We start from the raw sequence: 17,360 nt of genomic DNA, 5'->3' as shown, positions 1-17,360 counted from the left end.
TGAGAGCGAAGCGCTCTATTGGGGTGATATGGTACTACGAGGTCCCTCAGATAAGATGGGACCTGATTATTCAAAACCTTATAAGTAAGAAGAAGAATTTTAAATTCTATTCTAGAATTAACAGGAAGCCAATGAAGAGAGGCCAATATGGGTGAGATATGCTCTCTCCTTCTAGTCCCCGTTAGTACTCTAGCTGCAGCATTTTGAATTAACTGAAGGCTTTTCAGGGAACTTTTAGGACAACCTGATAATAATGAATTACAATAGTCCAGCCTAGAGGAAATAAATGCATGAATTAGTTTTTCAGCATCACTCTGAGACAAGACCTTTCTAATTTTAGAGATATTGCGTAAATGCAAAAAAGTAGTCCTACATATTTGTTTAATATGTGCTTTGAATGACATATCCTGATCAAAAATGATTCCAAGATTTCTCACAGTATTACTAGAGGTCAGGGTAATGCCATCCAGAGTAAGGATCTGGTTAGACACCATGTTTCTAAGATTTGTGGGGCCAAGTACAATAACTTCAGTTTTATCTGAGTTTAAAAGCAGGAAATTAGAGGTCATCCATGTCTTTATGTCTGTAAGACAATCCTGCAGTTTAGCTAATTGGTGTGTGTCCTCTGGCTTCATGGATAGATAAAGCTGGGTATCATCTGCGTAACAATGAAAATTTAAGCAATGCGTCTAATAATACTGCCTAAGGGAAGCATGTATAAAGTGAATAAAATTGGTCCTAGCACAGAACCTTGTGGAACTCCATAATTAACCTTAGTCTGGGAAGAAGATTCCCCATTTACATGAACAAATTGTAATCTATTAGATAAATATGATTCAAACCACCGCAGCGCAGTGCCTTTAATATCTATGGCATGCTCTAATCTCTGTAATAAAATTTTATGGTCAACAGTATCAAAAGCAGCACTGAGGTCTAACAGAACAAGCACAGAGATGAGTCCACTGTCTGAGGCCATAATAAGATCATTTGTAACCTTCACTAATGCTGTTTCTGTACTATGATGAATTCTAAAACCTGACTGAAACTCTTCAAATAGACCATTCCTCTGCAGATGATCAGTTAGCTGTTTTACAACTACCCTTTCAAGAATTTTTGAGAGAAAAGGAAGGTTGGAGATTGGCCTATAATTAGCTAAGATAGCTGGGTCAAGTGATGGCTTTTTACGTAATGGTTTAATTACTGCCACCTTAAAAGCCTGTGGTACATAGCCAACTAATAAAGATAGATTGATCATATTTAAGATCGAAGCATTAAATAATGGTAGGGCTTCCTTGAGCAGCCTGGTAGGAATGGGGTCTAATAGACATGTTGATGGTTTGGATGAAGTAACTAATGAAAATAACTCAGACAGAACAATCTGAGAGAAAGAGTCTAACCAAATACTGGCATCACTGAAAGCATGGGATGGTTATGAGTAATTTTTTCTCTAATAGTTAAAATTTTATTAGCAAAGAAAGTCATGAAGTCATTACTAGTTAAAGTTAAAGGAATACTTGGCTCAATAGAGTTCTGACTCTTTGTCAGCCTGGCTACAGTGCTGAAAAGAAACCTGGGGTTGTTCTTATTTTCTTCAATTAGTGATGAGTAGTAAGATGTCCTAGCTTTACGGAGGGTTTTTTTATAGAGCAACAGACTCTTTTTCCAGGCTAAGTGAAGATCTTCTAAATTAGTGAGACGCCATTTCCTCTCCAACTTACGGGTCATCTGCTTTAAGCTGCGAGTTTGTGAGTTGTACCACGGAGTCAGGCACTTCTGATTTAAAGCTCTCTTTTTCAGAGGAGCTACAGCATCCAAAGTTGTCTTCAATGAGGATGTAAAACTATTGATGAGATAATCTATCTCACTTACAGAGTTTAGGTAGCTACTCTGCACTGTGTTGGTATATGGCATTAGAGAACATAAAGAAGGAATCATATCCTTAAACCTAGATACAGCGCTTTCTGAAAGACTTCTAGTGTAATGAAACTTATTCCCCACTGCTGGGTAGTCCATCAGAGTAAATGTAAATGTTATTAAGAAATGATCAGACAGAAGGGAGTTTTCAGGGAATACTGTTAAGTCTTCAATTTCCATACCATAAGTCAGAACAAGATCTAAGATATGATTAAAGTGGTGGGTGGACTCATTTACATTTTGAGCAAAGCCAATAGAGTCTAATAATAGATTAAATGCAGTGTTGAGGCTGTCATTCTCAGCATCTGTGTGGATGTTAAAATCGCCCACTATAATTATCTTATCTGAGCTAAGCACTAAGTCAGACAAAAGGTCTGAAAATTCACAGAGAAACTCACAGTAACGACCAGGTGGACGATAGATAATAACAAATAAAACTGGTTTTTGGGACTTCCAATTTGGATGGACAAGACTAAGAGTCAAGCTTTCAAATGAATTAAAGCTCTGTCTGGGTTTTTGATTAATTAATAAGCTGGAGTGGAAGATTGCTGCTAATCCTCCGCCTCGGCCCGTGCTACGAGCATTCTGGCAGTTAGTGTGACTCGGGGGTGTTGACTCATTTAAACTAACATATTCATCCTGCTGTAACCAGGTTTCTGTAAGGCAGAATAAATCAATATGTTGATCAATTATTATATCATTTACTAACAGGGACTTAGAAGAGAGAGACCTAATGTTTAATAGACCACATTTAACTGTTTTAGTCTGTGGTGCAGTTGAAGGTGCTATATTATTTTTTCTTTTTGAATTTTTATGCTTAAATAGATTTTTACTGGTTGTTGGTAGTCTGGGAGCAGGCCACCGTCTCTACGGGGATGGGGTAATGAGGGGATGGCAGGGGGAGAGAAGCTGCAGAGAGGTGTGTAAGACTACAACTCTGCTTCCTGGTCCCAACCCTGGATAGTCATGGTTTGGAGGATTTAAGAAAATTGGCCAGATTTCTAGAAATGAGAGCTGCTCCATCCAAAGTGGGATGGATGCCGTCTCTCCTAACAAGACCAGGTTTTCCCCAGAAGCTTTGCCAATTATCTATGAAGCCCACCTCATTTTTTTTTTTTTTTTTTATAAGGCTGTAACATAACATAATGTGGAAGGAGTGAAGCGCTGTGAATACTTTCTGGCTGCACCGTATCTTCTTGGGTAAAACTGCACACAAAGTCATAACCTGCTCCTCAGTGCAAATTCAATTCACAGTCAATGCTATGGAGCATCTTAACATATGGCAGTATGATGAAGAGGTGATTCCACTGTTAAAGCAACAACACAGTCATTTTAAGGCAGAGGAATTCATTGTTATTCCCACAGTATTTGTTAAAAAAAAGTCACTCTTGAAGACTAATTGGTCCCTCCCCTGACATTTAAACTTGACTGTTTTCATTCTGGTACAGATTATCCAGATCACAATGCTGACACCTACTGGATTAGACTGAAATACAAACCACCTGCTATTATATATATATATATATATATATATATATATATATATATATATATATATATATATATATATATATATGAGGATTAACAGACCAAAATGTGGTTATCTCTGATGGACCAGCTCAATAGAAAAAGCTATTTTCTTTTGCCAGTTTAATCTATCATAAACCTGTCTGCTGCTACCTGTTGTTTGGGCTTGTTGTGCTGTACATAGTCTCATCATCCCATGCATGAAGAAAAATAGAAAAAGAAAAAATTCATGAAGGAATTTAGGAGCAGGTGTGGTTAAAGTTACACAGCATTTGAAACGTCTGTCAGTTTCTTTCATTCCTAAACCCAGATCTCAGGCCAAACACAATAATGGCATGTTTTTCTTAAAAATAAAGAGGACTATACACCGTGTTTCTATTTTTGCCTTCTTGAACTTGTATTGAGTTAGCCCTGATTGATTTTCCATACTCAGCATCCCAATTCACACCAGTCTGCAGGTTTAAAGTGATATTGCTGACCTGCATTCCATCAAAAGATTGCCAGTGTACAGTGGGGTAAAAAAGTATTTAGTCAGCCCCTGATTGTGCAAGTTCTTCTACTTAGAAAGATGAGAGAGGTCTGTAATTTCATCATAGGTACACTTCAACTATGAGACAAAATGAGAAAAAAAAAATCCAGGAAATCACATTGTAGGATTTTTAAAGAATTTATTTGTAAATTACAGTGGAAAATAAGTATTTGGTCAATAACAAAAGTTCAACTCAGTACTTTGTATCATAATCTTTGTTGGCAATGACAGAGGTCAAATGTTTCCTGTAAGTCTTCACCAGGTTTGCACACACTGTAGCTGGTATTTTGGCCCATTCCTCCATGCAGATCTCCTCTAGAGCAGTGATGTTTTGGGGCTGTCGCTGGGCAACATAGACTTTCAAGTCCCTCCACAAATTTTCTATGGGGTTGAGGTCTGGAGACTGACTTGGCCACTCCAGGACCTTGAAGTGCTTTTTACGGAGCCACTCCATTGCCTGAGCCATATGTTTGGGATCATTGTCATGCTGGAAGACCCAGACACGTTGCATCTTCAATGCTCTCACTGATGGAAGGAGGTTTTGGCTTAAAATCTCATGATACATGGCCCCGTTCATTCTTCCCTTAACACAGATCAGTTGTCCTGTCCCCTTTGCAAAAAAACAGCCCCAAAGCATGATGTTTCCACCCCCATGCTTCACAGTAGATATGGTGTTCTTGGAATGCAACTCAGCATTCTTCTTAATCCAAACACAATGAGTTGAGTTTTTAACCAAAAAGTTCCATTTTGGTTTCATCACACCACATGATATCTCCCAATCCTCTTCTTGATCATCCACATGCTCTCTGGTAAACTTCAGACGGGCCTGGACACGTACTGGCTTAAGCAGGGGGACACGGCTGGCACTGTAGGATTTGAGTCCGTCTCTGTGTAATTTGTAGCCTTTGTTACTTTGGTCCCAGCTCTCTGCAGGTCATTCATCAGGTCCCTCCATGTAGTTCTGGGATTTTTGTTCACCGTTCTCATGATCATTTTGACCTCATGGGATGACATCTTGCGTGGTCTTGTATACAGTACAATACAATGGTCTTGTATGTCTTCCATTTTCTTTCAATTGCTCCCACAGTTGATTTATTCACACCTACCTGCTTGACTATTGTAGATTCACTCTTCCTAGCCTGGTGCACATCTACAATTTTCTTCCTGGTGTCCTTCGACAGCTCTTTGGTCTTGGCCACGGTTGAGTTTGGAGTCTGACTGTTTGAGGCTGTGGACAGGTGTCTTTTATGCAGATAATGAGTTCAAACAGGCGCCATTAATACAGGTAACAGGTGGAGGACAGAAGAGCTTCTTAAAGAAGAAGTTACAGGTCCGTGAGAGCCAGAAATCTTGCTTGTTTGCGGGTAACCAAATACTTATTTTCCACCACAGTTTACAAATAAATTCTTTAAAAATCCTACAATGTGATTTCTTGGATTTTTTTTTTTCTCATTTTATCTCTCATAACTGAAGTGTACCTATGATGAAAATTACAGACCTCTCTCATCTTTCTAAGTAGGAGAACTTGCACAAACAGGGGCTGACTAAATACTTTTTTACCCCACTGTATTTGTTGCTTTGACAGCAGGAACACGGCACGTTTGATTTTTTTTCCTCCAAAGATGCATCAACAATTTAACAGCTAACTGTCACACTACCTTAATAAAACCTTATGTTATCATGCAAAGCAGCTACACGAGCACCAGCAATGACCTTCTTATTGTACCTTCAGCAGACTCCTTTAGTACTCATTAGTGCAGAACAATACAGCAGAATGACATCAGTGGAAAAAGTCATTGTGTTTGTTGCATACTTTCGCTTTTGTTCGGTACTTTGTTTTTTTTTGTTTTTTGTTTTTTTTTACAGTCTGCACATCTACATTTCTCACACATTTGTCAAAGCACCCTTCATCTAAATAAATTCAAAGCATTTTTCTAAACTAAAGATGCTCCTACGATTCTTTGTGAATGATCTGAAATCGATTCACCTTGTGGTCATTCAATGGTACTACATGTCAAACAGATAAACTTTTCCTTTCCTTGTCATTTCTGCTATTTTTTTGTTTTGTTTTGTTTTAATTCAGAAAGCATTAATGTTCAGTAGTCCTGGTACTAAGAGCATTAAATGGCACTCAAAGGTGATGCACAATTTTTCCAATGTGCCGATTTCAGTGCTTCGTCTTCATCATTCAGTTTCAGCAGCAGTGATTTTCCCGCAGGGTGAGGGAGGAGGTGTGGCGAGACAAATCCACAGAGCCTCCCACAGGTTGGAGACACAGTCTTCATCACCATGGAGCTGCAGTCCTGTGTTTAAACACACATTCCGGTTTGAGTTCTTGGTGACACACTTGAATTATCCCGTATGTAATTTTGCAGGTTTCAGAGTTCAAAAAGGAGCAGCATGCTGGTTTTGATCTGGCAAAAACGACGGGCAAAATTGCAAAGGAATGTAAAGCGAAGAGTTACCAGAGTTAGTAAATGTCAGAGTGGCATGTTTTCGCCTTCAGAGTTCTGAATAATCCACTCAATTGCATCCCATCCCTACAGATTCACACAGGAAAGACAGAAGATGAAACACAACGTGCACGGTGAGACCTCTGTCGTCTTTCAGATCGTTTTTCCAGAAGAGTGACTCTGGAGCACAACAGAACGTATAAAGGCAGTAAAGTTAGAAAGCATGCAGAGAAATCATCACTTCAATCAGAGTACATGCAGAAGATGGACAGGAGGAACAGAACCTGAAGGTGTCTGACCTTCCTGGCGTTAGCAGACATTCTTCTGGCCATCATCCCTTCCAGGTAACTGCAGAGTCCGACTCCTTTGACCATGATGATGGCCTCCTGCGTCAGGATGGTACTAAAGACAGAAAGCAAAGAGAAGGAGGGTCTTCTGTTACATCAAAAGCATCTTTTTTAAACGAGGGAACATTCAGTGTTAGTCTTGTTGAATAGCAAGATTTCCCGAGATTCAGATCTTCCACTTGGTGGAAAGTGGTGCACAATGTTAATTTTCATCAAATGCGGTTTTAACTTTTACACCGAGCACCCTCATTCTGTAGATCAGGGGGTACCAAGCCCTGGGCCACAGATCTGTACTGGGCCACGGGCTGGGCTGAGTCGGGCCACAAAAACCAGAAGGAAGCGAAGGGAAAGATAACTACAATCTACTGCTTTGTGATTTGTTATTTATTTTCCTGTAAATAATATATCACAAGGAAATAAGCAGTAGTGGACACAGTTCCGCTAATCTGCTAACTGCTAATTAGCAAAGCTAACTTTTTCGTTACAGGATTAGCTTTTCAGCTAACTTTGAAAACCATCACCGGACCGATTAGCGTCCACTAAATTTAGTTCCGCTAACTTTCAGCCTGCTAACATTTTTTATTTTTTTATTATTATTATTATTTTTTTTTTTGCTGGTAAAGTGAGTAAATTTTAATGGTCAAAAACATCTGTAAACCCTAAAATCATCCACGTTAGTTCCTATCTGTTTTGTGTCTGCTACAGTCAGGCCAGTGTTCTGTCGAGATGAGCTCCCGTTGCATAAATCGACAATTAATGTGTCTGCTTTAAAGACAGAGTGTAGATGTAAATCTTTACCTTTTTAAAGTGAAAAGATGCTTATTGCTGTATTTTTATGTAAAGACAAAACTTATGTGGGTTTTCTCCAGTGGGGCAACTCAAGGTGACAGGTGAGATGTAGATTTTACCAGTCGCATTGAACGTAACACGGGTGATCCATTACTGTAACACTTTATAAATATAATACAGAGATAAACTGTAACTCTTAATACGCAATTTACTGTTTTTGAAAAAGATGATGATCGTGTTTGGAATTTTATTTTTTATTTATATATTTTTCATGCATTTGCTTTGTGAGATGTAGATTTTACCAGTCGCATTGAACGTAACACAGGTGATCCATTACTGTAACACTTTATAAATATAATACAGAGATAAACTGTAACTCTTAATACGCAATTTACTGTTTTTGAAAAAGATGATGATCGTGTTTGGAATTTTATTTTTTATTTATATATTTTTCATGCATTTGCTTTGTGAGATGTAGATTTTACCAGTCACATTGAACGTAACACTGGTGATCCATTACTGTAACAGTTTATAAATATAATACAGCGATAAACTGTAACTCTTAGTACTGCAATTTACTGCTTTTGAAAGAGATGATGATCGTGTTTGGGATTTTATTTTTTATTGATATTTTTTTCATGCATTTGCTTTGTGAGGTGTAGATTTTACCAGTCACATTGAACGTAACACGGGTGATCCATTCCTGTAACACTTTATAAATATAATACAGAGATAAACTGTAACTCTTAATACGCAATTTACTGTTTTTGAAAAAGATGATGATCGTGTTTGGAATTTTATTTTTTATTTATATATTTTTCATGCATTTGCTTTGTGAGATGTAGATTTTACCAGTCACATTGAACGTAACACTGGTGATCCATTACTGTAACAGTTTATAAATATAATACAGAGATAAACTGTAACTCTTAGTACTGCAATTTACTGCTTTTGAAAGAGATGATGATCGTGTTTGGGATTTTATTTTTTATTGATATTTTTTTCATGCATTTGCTTTGTGAGGTGTAGATTTTACCGGTCACATTGAACGTAACACGGGTGATCCATTACTGTAACACTTTATAAATATAATACAGAGATAAACTGTAACTCTTAATACGCAATTTACTGTTTTTGAAAAAGATGATGATCGTGTTTGGAATTTTATTTTTTATTTATATATTTTTCATGCATTTGCTTTGTGAGATGTAGATTTTATCAGTCACATTGAACGTAACACTGGTGATCCATTACTGTAACAGTTTATAAATATAATACAGCGATAAACTGTAACTCTTAGTACTGCAATTTACTGCTTTTGAAAGAGATGATGATCGTGTTTGGGATTTTATTTTTATTGATATTTTTTTCATGCATTTGCTTTGTGAGGTGTAGATTTTACCAGTCACATTGAACGTAACACGGGTGATCCATTCCTGTAACAGTTTATAAATATAATACAGAGATAAACTGTAACTCTTAATACACAATTTACTGTTTTTGAAAAAGATGATGATCGTGTTTGGGATTTAATTTTTTATTTATATATTTTTCATGCATTTGCTTTGTGAGATGTAGATTTTACCAGTCACATTGAACGTAACACTGGTGATCCATTACTGTAACAGTTTATAAATATAATACAGCGATAAACTGTAACTCTTAGTACTGCAATTTACTGCTTTTGAAAGAGATGATGATCGTGTTTGGGATTTTATTTTTTATTGATATTTTTTTCATGCATTTGCTTTGTGAGGTGTAGATTTTACCAGTCACATTGAACGTAACACGGGTGATCCATTCCTGTAACAGTTTATAAATATAATACAGAGATAAACTGTAACTCTTAATACACAATTTACTGTTTTTGAAAAAGATGATGATCGTGTTTGGGATTTAATTTTTTATTTATATATTTTTCATGCATTTGCTTTGTGAGATGTAGATTTTACCAGTCACATTGAACGTAACACGGGTGATCCATTCCTGTAACAGTTTATAAATATAATACAGAGATAAACTGTAATTCTTAATACACAATTTACTGTTTTTGAAAAAGATGATGATCGTGTTTGGGATTTTATTTTTTATTTATATATTTTTCATGCATTTGCTTTGTGAGATGTAGATTTTACCAGTCACATTGAACGTAACACTGGTGATCCATTACTGTAACAGTTTATAAATATAATACAGCGATAAACTGTAACTCTTAGTACTGCAATTTACTGCTTTTGAAAGAGATGATGATCATGTTTGGGATTTTATTTTTTATTTATATATTTTTCATGCATTTGCTTTGTGAGGTGTAGATTTTACCAGTCACATTGAACGTAACATGGGTGATCCATTACTGTAACAGTTTATAAATATAATACAGAGATAAACTGTAACTCTTAATACTGCGATTTACTGCTTTTGATAAAGATGATGACAATGTTGTTGTGTGGGCTGCCAGAAGAGGAGGTACTGCTGGCCCACCACCAGAGGGCGCCCTGCCTGAAGTGCGGGCTTCAGGCACGAGAGGGCGCTGCCGCCACGGACACAGCCGGGGGTGACAGCTGTCACTCATTATCTCCTGACAGCTGTCACCCATCCATACTTCATCATCTCACTCCATAAAACCCGGACGTCATCTCCACCTCATTGCCGAGATATCGTCGACCCGTTAAGGTAACGTTCTCAGCCTTAATCTGTGTCATATTGACTTTGTTTAGTGAACTCGTTTTTGCAGCTGTTTTCCTGCGGAGTGTTTTATCTGGAGATTGGCGTGACCGGCGACAGCTTCGCTTTACTACCCCACCAGATAAGTGTTGAGACAGGAGCTGCACGAGTGTGTGTTAGAGGTGGAGGTGGACTCTCCATCGTTGTTGTTACTGGGTGTGCACACACCCATATCTTATTGTCTCTGCTCCTTGCCAGCAGTACCAGATCCGACCTTCGAAGACGGTGGCCACCTGGGGACTCGGGACTTGGCGGCTCCAGTATTCTCCGGGTTCGGTGGCGGAGGAAATCGTGTGATTCCGGTTCATCTCAGGACAGACGTCTTCTATCCTCGAGCCTGCCCACACGTCACCCTTGTGATTGACTGTTTGCAAAATTTCACATTCCTCTGTGTTGTGGTTGTGCTCATTCACAACAGTAAAGTGTTCATATTCGACTCTTTCATTGTCCGTTCATTTACGCCCCCTGTTGTGGGTCCGTGTCACTACACTTTCACAACAAATGTTTGGGGCTTTATTTTTATTAATTTATTTTTCATGCATTCACTTTGTGTTTGTGATCCTGAATTTACCCAGCAGCCCCTGCGTCGCTTAAACTCGAAACTGGCTTATCAGTAGCTGACAGTACAATCCGATGTGGCAGCAACTGAGTCAATACTATTTTATTGTTGTTTTTAGCGTTATAAAAGTTAACTTTTCAGTTCGTGGATTAATGGTTATCGAAGCTAACTTTTCAGTTTAAATAGGCTATACAGTGAAAACATTTTAATGGTGTCACCTGTTGGTGAAAGGTATAGAGCCGATTAATGCTTGAGCAGACATTGTGATTCACTCAAACAGCCGGTAACGAGCATAGACTGCAGGCAACGAGTAGCTTGGACCGCTGTCTTGGATCAGGGATTGAATGATGTTCCACAATGACACAGCCACCAGATGGTTGATCTTGTACAATAAAGTTATCTGATGGGTTTTGACATGAGTTGTGGGTAAATGTTAAATGGACTGTACTTTTCCATCTACATCAGACACTCAAAGCGCTTTACATTAACACCTCACATTCACCCCAATGTCAGGGTGCTGCCATGCAAGGAGCTCACTACACACCGGGAGGAACTAGGGGATTGGATCTTGGTGTTGTGGCAGTAAGGTGGTGGGAAACAAAATTGGGTCAATCCCTGTCTCAAGATGATGGATGGAAATATAAGAATTTTTATGCCCACACTAGTGTTTTTTTTATTTTTCATCTTAGTGGTTAAAGGTGTGAAATATCAGTGGTCACTTTTACTGGAAATGAAGCAGTGAGATGAAAAATATCTGAGAAAATTAACAACTGACATTAACTTTTTTACTGGGGCTGCAAAGAAAGACTCAGGGGCAGTAAAGGTTCATTCAGACCAGTGGGAAGGATCTGAATCCTCTCTCACACCGGTATAAGAGGACAAATTACAGATGAACCGTTAACTCGCGTATGTGTAACTTGAGCTTTGGCTTTCCTCACGGTCGATTTGTGGACTCAGAAAATTTAGACTACTGTATATTTTTGGTTAACCTCATTAACTCACAGTTTCAGATAACTTCCGGTTTGATTTTGTGGACCCCAATTTGCGTGCGTTAACCAGGTTCACCTGTACTGAGGACGAAAGGCTTCATTTGAATCCTGATCTATCCCATCCCCAGAACTTGCCACAGTGGCACTGAAGACATTGTTCCACATAACTGTCCCACAGTACCACTCTACTGTCCAGTCTCTGTCCTCTAATATGTAGGGAATCCCTGCTCTAGATCATGATACCATTTGCACTCACGTGGGTGTGCTGGTCTAAAAATGATGTGTGGTCGGATACAGAGCTGGCGTGTCAACATCATCCATCACCAGAAACCGTTTGCACCTTAGATCAGCAAAACCTGGTGCAAAGTTCAGTGCTGTCTAGAGCTGTATTTAAGGAGTGTAATGCTCAGATACACCTTCATAAGCGGGTTCATGACACACATATCCTCTGTATTTCACAGATCACTTGTACTTACACCTCAGGATTTTCTGGGTGTGGCTGGTACACAAGCCGCTCATCAACTGAAATCAGGTTGGTGAGTGTAATCTGGAAGAAAACATCAATTTGGATTTACTGAAAAGGATCATATTCCATATGGAGGTATCAACATCTGGTACAGTTACTACAATACGCACAACAAATATCCATGTTCCTGTCATGATGTACATGCAATGTTTGAGGTGGTACATTTACAAATGCATGCATCGTTGTCACGGTATGGATGTTACGGTTCAGTGCAGGCGGTCATACGGAGAATAGGTTAAATAAAAATGTAATGTGGAACCAAATTTTACACTTGCAAGTTCTTCAGTTCGGGACAGCTGTGAGTCATCGACATCCAAGTGGAATGTGATGATCCACAGAAGATAGAGAGGACCGAGGGATGGAAAACTCCCAGTACGCTACGAGCAGCGGATCGGACGAGAACACTGTGGTTCAGCATTTGCATATAAGGTATGCAGTTGGTGCTCACTCAAAATCACGCCGACTTTGCTTTTGTTGCCATAGTGCATTCACTGGCACTTATAAATTTCCACCACTCTCTCTCTCTTTGTCTCCCCCCTTCACCCCCACCACCCCCCACCAACATACACACCCTCTGCCCTGGAGCCACTGGAGCTAGGCAGAAAAACGTTGCTTCTCCCCCCCATTGCACCAAATGCGTACAGAGCCATGATGTCCAAACTAGGCTGTCAACCAGACATTATTGTGGGTGTTAAAAATCCAACCATTTGTCCACATTGTGACACCTGAGTAGTGGAACAAGTAGGGGATTGCTTGTTGGGGTGAAATACAGTAAGGACCTTATGTCTCCTGTGGTCTCTACTGTAACCATGAAGGCCCAACAGGAACCCTGAACATGAGATGGCTAACGGGGCTCTGGTGTAACAAGAAGATCTCAACGGTGGATCAGGCAGAGGTGCTGGCTTGTAACCCAACGATTGTGAAGGCAGATAAACACCCTGATCGTCTGTGATATTCCAGCCATCAGATCAGGAGAAGGATCTGTCAAGGACATTGTGTTTGTCGGCATGTAATGGCATTCCCACATTAAACAAACCCATGCGCAGGTGCCACTGGATCGACCCTGGATCTAGATTCCGTCCGGCAATTGATCAAGAGATCTAGTGCAGCAGATAACTGAAACAATCCTTCAAATGGTACAGAGAGGTCATGGTTTGGTTGATGTTGTGGAAATCCCTCAGTGACGAGGAAAACAATCAATCAATCAATCAATCAATTTTTTTATATAGAGCCAAATCACAACAAACAGTTGCCCCAAGGCGCTTTATATTGTAAGGCAAGGCCATACAATAATTATGTAAAACCCCAACGGTCAAAACGACCCCCTGTGAGCAAGCACTTGGCTACAGTGGGAAGGAAAAACTCCCTTTTAACAGGAAGAAACCTCCAGCAGAACCAGGCTCAGGGAGGGGCAGTCTTCTGCTGGGACTGGTTGGGGCTGAGGGAGAGAACCAGGAAAAAGACATGCTGTGGAGGGGAGCAGAGATCGATCACTAATGATTAAATGCAGAGTGGTGCATACAGAGCAAAAAGAGAAAGAAACAGTGCATCATGGGAACCCCCCAGCAGTCTACGTCTATAGCAGCATAACTAAGGGATGGTTCAGGGTCACCTGATCCAGCCCTAACTATAAGCTTTAGCAAAAAGGAAAGTTTTAAGCCTAATCTTAAAAGTAGAGAGGGTGTCTGTCTCCCTGATCTGAATTGGGAGCTGGTTCCACAGGAGAGGAGCCTGAAAAAACTCAATACTTTGTAACATAATCTTTGTTGAAAATGACAGAGGTCAAACGTTTCCTCTTGAAATGCTTTTTAGGGAGCCACTCCTTCATTGTGATGTGTTTGGGATCATTGTCATGCCAGAAGACCCAGCCACGTTGCATCTTCAATGCTCTCACTGATGGAAGGAGGTTTTGTCTTAAAATCTCATGATACATGGCCACGTTCATTCTTCCCTTAACACGGATCAGTCGTCCTGTCCCCTTTGCAGAAAAACAGCCCCAAAGCATGATGTTTCCACCCCCATGCTTCACAGTAGATATGTTCTTGGAATGCAACTCAGCATTCTTCTTAATCCAAACACGAGTTGAGTTTTTAACCAAAAAGTTCCATTTTGGTTTCATCACACCATATGTTATCTCCCAATCCTCTTCTTGATCATCCACATGCTCTCTGGCAAACTTCAGACGGGCCTGGACACGTACTGGCTTAAGCAGGGGGACACGCCTGGCACTGCAGGATTTGAGTCCCTCTCTGTGTAGTTTGTAGCCTTTGTTACTTTGGTCCCAGCTCTCTGCAGGTCATTCATCAGGTCCCTCCATGTAGTTCTGGGATTTTTGTTCACCGTTCTCATGATCACTTTGACCCCACGGGATGACATCTTGCATGGAGCCCCAGATTGAGGGAGATTATCAATGGTCTTGTATGTCTTCCATTTTCTTACAATTGCTCTCACAGTTAATTTATTCACACCAACCTGCTTGACTACTGTAGATTCACTCTTCCCAGCCTGGTGCACATCTACAATTTTCTTCCTGGTGTCCTTTGACAGCTCTTTAGTCTTGGCCATGGTTGAGTTTGGAGTCTGACTGTTTGAGGCTGTGGACAGGTGTCTTATAACGAGTTCCAATAAATGCCATTAATACAGGTAACAGGTGAAGGACAGAAGAGTTTCTTAAAGAAGAAGTTACAGGTCTGTGAGAGCCAGAAATCTTGCTTGTTTGCGGGTGACCAAATACTTATTTTCCACCATAATTTACAAATAAATTCTTTAAAAATCCTTCAATGTTTTTTCCTGGATTTTTTTTTCTCATTTTGTCTCTCATAGTTAAAGTGTACCAATGATGAAAATTACAGACCTCTCTTGCCTTTCTAAGTAGGAGAACTTGCACAATCAGGGGCTGACTAAATACTTTTTTGCCCCACTGTAGTTATTAGTTAACTTATTGCTGGCTGTTGTGTTCAGTGTATACACACGTTTGTGGAGCACAGCTCCATCTTCTTCTCCTCCGGGTCAATGATGGAATGTTCCTTCACATATGTCTGTGTGTGGCTGGTTCCCAGTATCTACAGACACAGAAATGCACCATATGTACATCTAAATCAGGGCAAACGTCACTCGACACGGCACATGTAAGTGGAACACACAGATTATGAACACCTCCTCCTGACAAATCTTAAATCTTGGGGCAGTGGAGTGGTTTCTCTTCATTCAACCAGGATATATTTGCTGTGCAAGTAAATTATTTCAAAATACAAATAAATTATGGTAACTAGATTGAGTCTCAGCAGCTTAATAGGTGCTGCTGTGTTTGTGTTTGCATCCACTGAGTGAAACCACACGATGTTGATCCATGTAGGTGTATATATTTTCGTGATGGTGCTGACGACCGACTGACCGCTCGTACGACGGCAGGGAGGCCCCACTCTGTGCTGAGCAGTCTGTGGCTGTGCAGACGTCCCTCTGTGTCCAGATTCCGGTCCAACACGTCCACCCCGACCACGTTTGGATTCATGGGGTTGGGGTACTTCCTCATAGCAGCTTTGATCACAGTCTCCCATGGATAACTGCACATGGATGGTGCAAAGTAACATGCAAGGAGGGAAACAAAAGCATATTAATGAGCAAACACCTACTTTAATCTACTGATTTGATTTTAAGAGGAGTATAAAAAACAGTTATTCTAAACATTGACTTCATGATGATCTCTTTGGGTAGAGAACCCAGTTGAATTCCACAAACTTCAGTCACCTGACAGAGGAGTTTAAACCTTCACTGTAAAAAAAATCCCCACAGCTGTGGTTACCAGGAGAATTCTGTTAAAATTACAGTGAATATGTAAATGGTTTGACATAAAATATGTAAATTTTACAGTGTAAACCTGTTGTAATTTTATTGTCTATTTAGAAGATAAAATCTCTGCACAACGGTCACCTCATGTTTAATTATCCTCAAAATGTGGTTTAAACACATCATCTCTTTTTTCAAACCCTTAATTATCAGTATTTTACTGTATTTGTGAAAATTCTCATTTGTAAAATCGAACTGTATTGTACAGGTTTTGGTATTACGGTTTTTCTGTGTTTAATCTACAGTCATTTGCATATTCTACAACGGCATTGGATTATTTGAACATATTTGTACTGTTAAAGTCACAGTTTAGTTTCGCTCCACATTTTACACATTATTGCTGTAAATTAAACATTACTCCACTGTTTTCTTTTACCAGTTTTTTTAATGTTGTGATTTCACAGGATTTCACTGGTAATTTCACAGACATTTTTTTACAGTGTTGGGTGTATAAGTCCTTATGACATCATAAAGCAAGCCTTGACAGATCTGTACCACCTGCCAGACAGTTTAGGATCAGCAATAACTAGTACTAAGTAGTCTTAATTAATATTTCTGAACAAAATAAAGTTAATTCTATATGGATTTAAAAACTTTTAATCAATTTAGAAGTTTTTTAAAATGTTATTTTCTTACGTAGCTCGTCATCTTTAGTATAACAAGTTCCAAAAATAGTTCAGAAGAATAAGAAATAATCAATCAGCTTTCCAGCGTGCAGGGTATTTATTGATTTTTTTACTTGACCAAAATCCGCAAAATCGACTTATACGGATTTAAATCAGGAAAAAACATAAAAATATTCATAAACGTTTAACACTGTTGATTAAAACATTACTGACTGACCTGAAAACGTGTTCCGTGCTCCAAATCTTCATTTTCCACACAAATCGCTCTCATATCGCAGGAATATCATTCTGACCGTTAAGAAGCTGCTGGGATCCGAACCTCGAACCCAGCGGGCCTGCGGAGGAGGATCAGGTCCGTTAGCGCATCATCCACGCGTCTCTCCGTCTGCTTAACAGCCGAAGCGCACGCAAAGTGCGCACAGAGAAGCTGCGTCCTTCGCTTTTCTGCGCAATTCCTAGAAACAAAAGAGCGAATCCGAAGACTGACGCAAATACAGCTTCGAAGAGGGAAAAAGCCGGTGTCAGAAAGCG

General features: G+C 39.5%; 1 protein-coding gene across 2 annotated transcripts; it reads right to left on the bottom strand.

The window, feature by feature from the left end:
* Positions 1 to 6,044: 6,044 nt before the first annotated feature.
* On the bottom strand, positions 6,045 to 17,360 carry prelid3a (PRELI domain containing 3A). Of its 2 annotated transcripts, XM_034175357.1 has the most exons (7): positions 17,047 to 17,358; positions 15,752 to 15,920; positions 15,330 to 15,419; positions 12,308 to 12,378; positions 6,723 to 6,825; positions 6,436 to 6,510; positions 6,253 to 6,273 (listed from the first exon to the last, which is right to left on the bottom strand). In XM_034175357.1, the coding sequence occupies exons 1-6, from the start codon at positions 17,076 to 17,078 to the stop codon at positions 6,451 to 6,453; spliced, it is 525 nt and encodes a 174-aa protein (XP_034031248.1). In that variant the 5' UTR covers positions 17,079 to 17,358; the 3' UTR covers positions 6,253 to 6,273; positions 6,436 to 6,450. The 2 variants fall into 2 exon arrangements, with proteins under 2 accessions (XP_034031247.1, XP_034031248.1); XM_034175356.1 differs by lacking the exon at positions 6,436 to 6,510 and having other exon boundaries at positions 6,045 to 6,273; positions 17,047 to 17,360.

The sequence above is a fragment of the Thalassophryne amazonica genome, chromosome 7 (genome assembly GCF_902500255.1).
Source record: "Thalassophryne amazonica chromosome 7, fThaAma1.1, whole genome shotgun sequence".
Lineage (NCBI taxonomy): Eukaryota > Metazoa > Chordata > Actinopteri > Batrachoidiformes > Batrachoididae > Thalassophryne > Thalassophryne amazonica.
The sequence above is the reverse complement of the archived record's forward strand: the minus strand, read 5'-3'. Positions and strand labels throughout refer to the sequence as shown.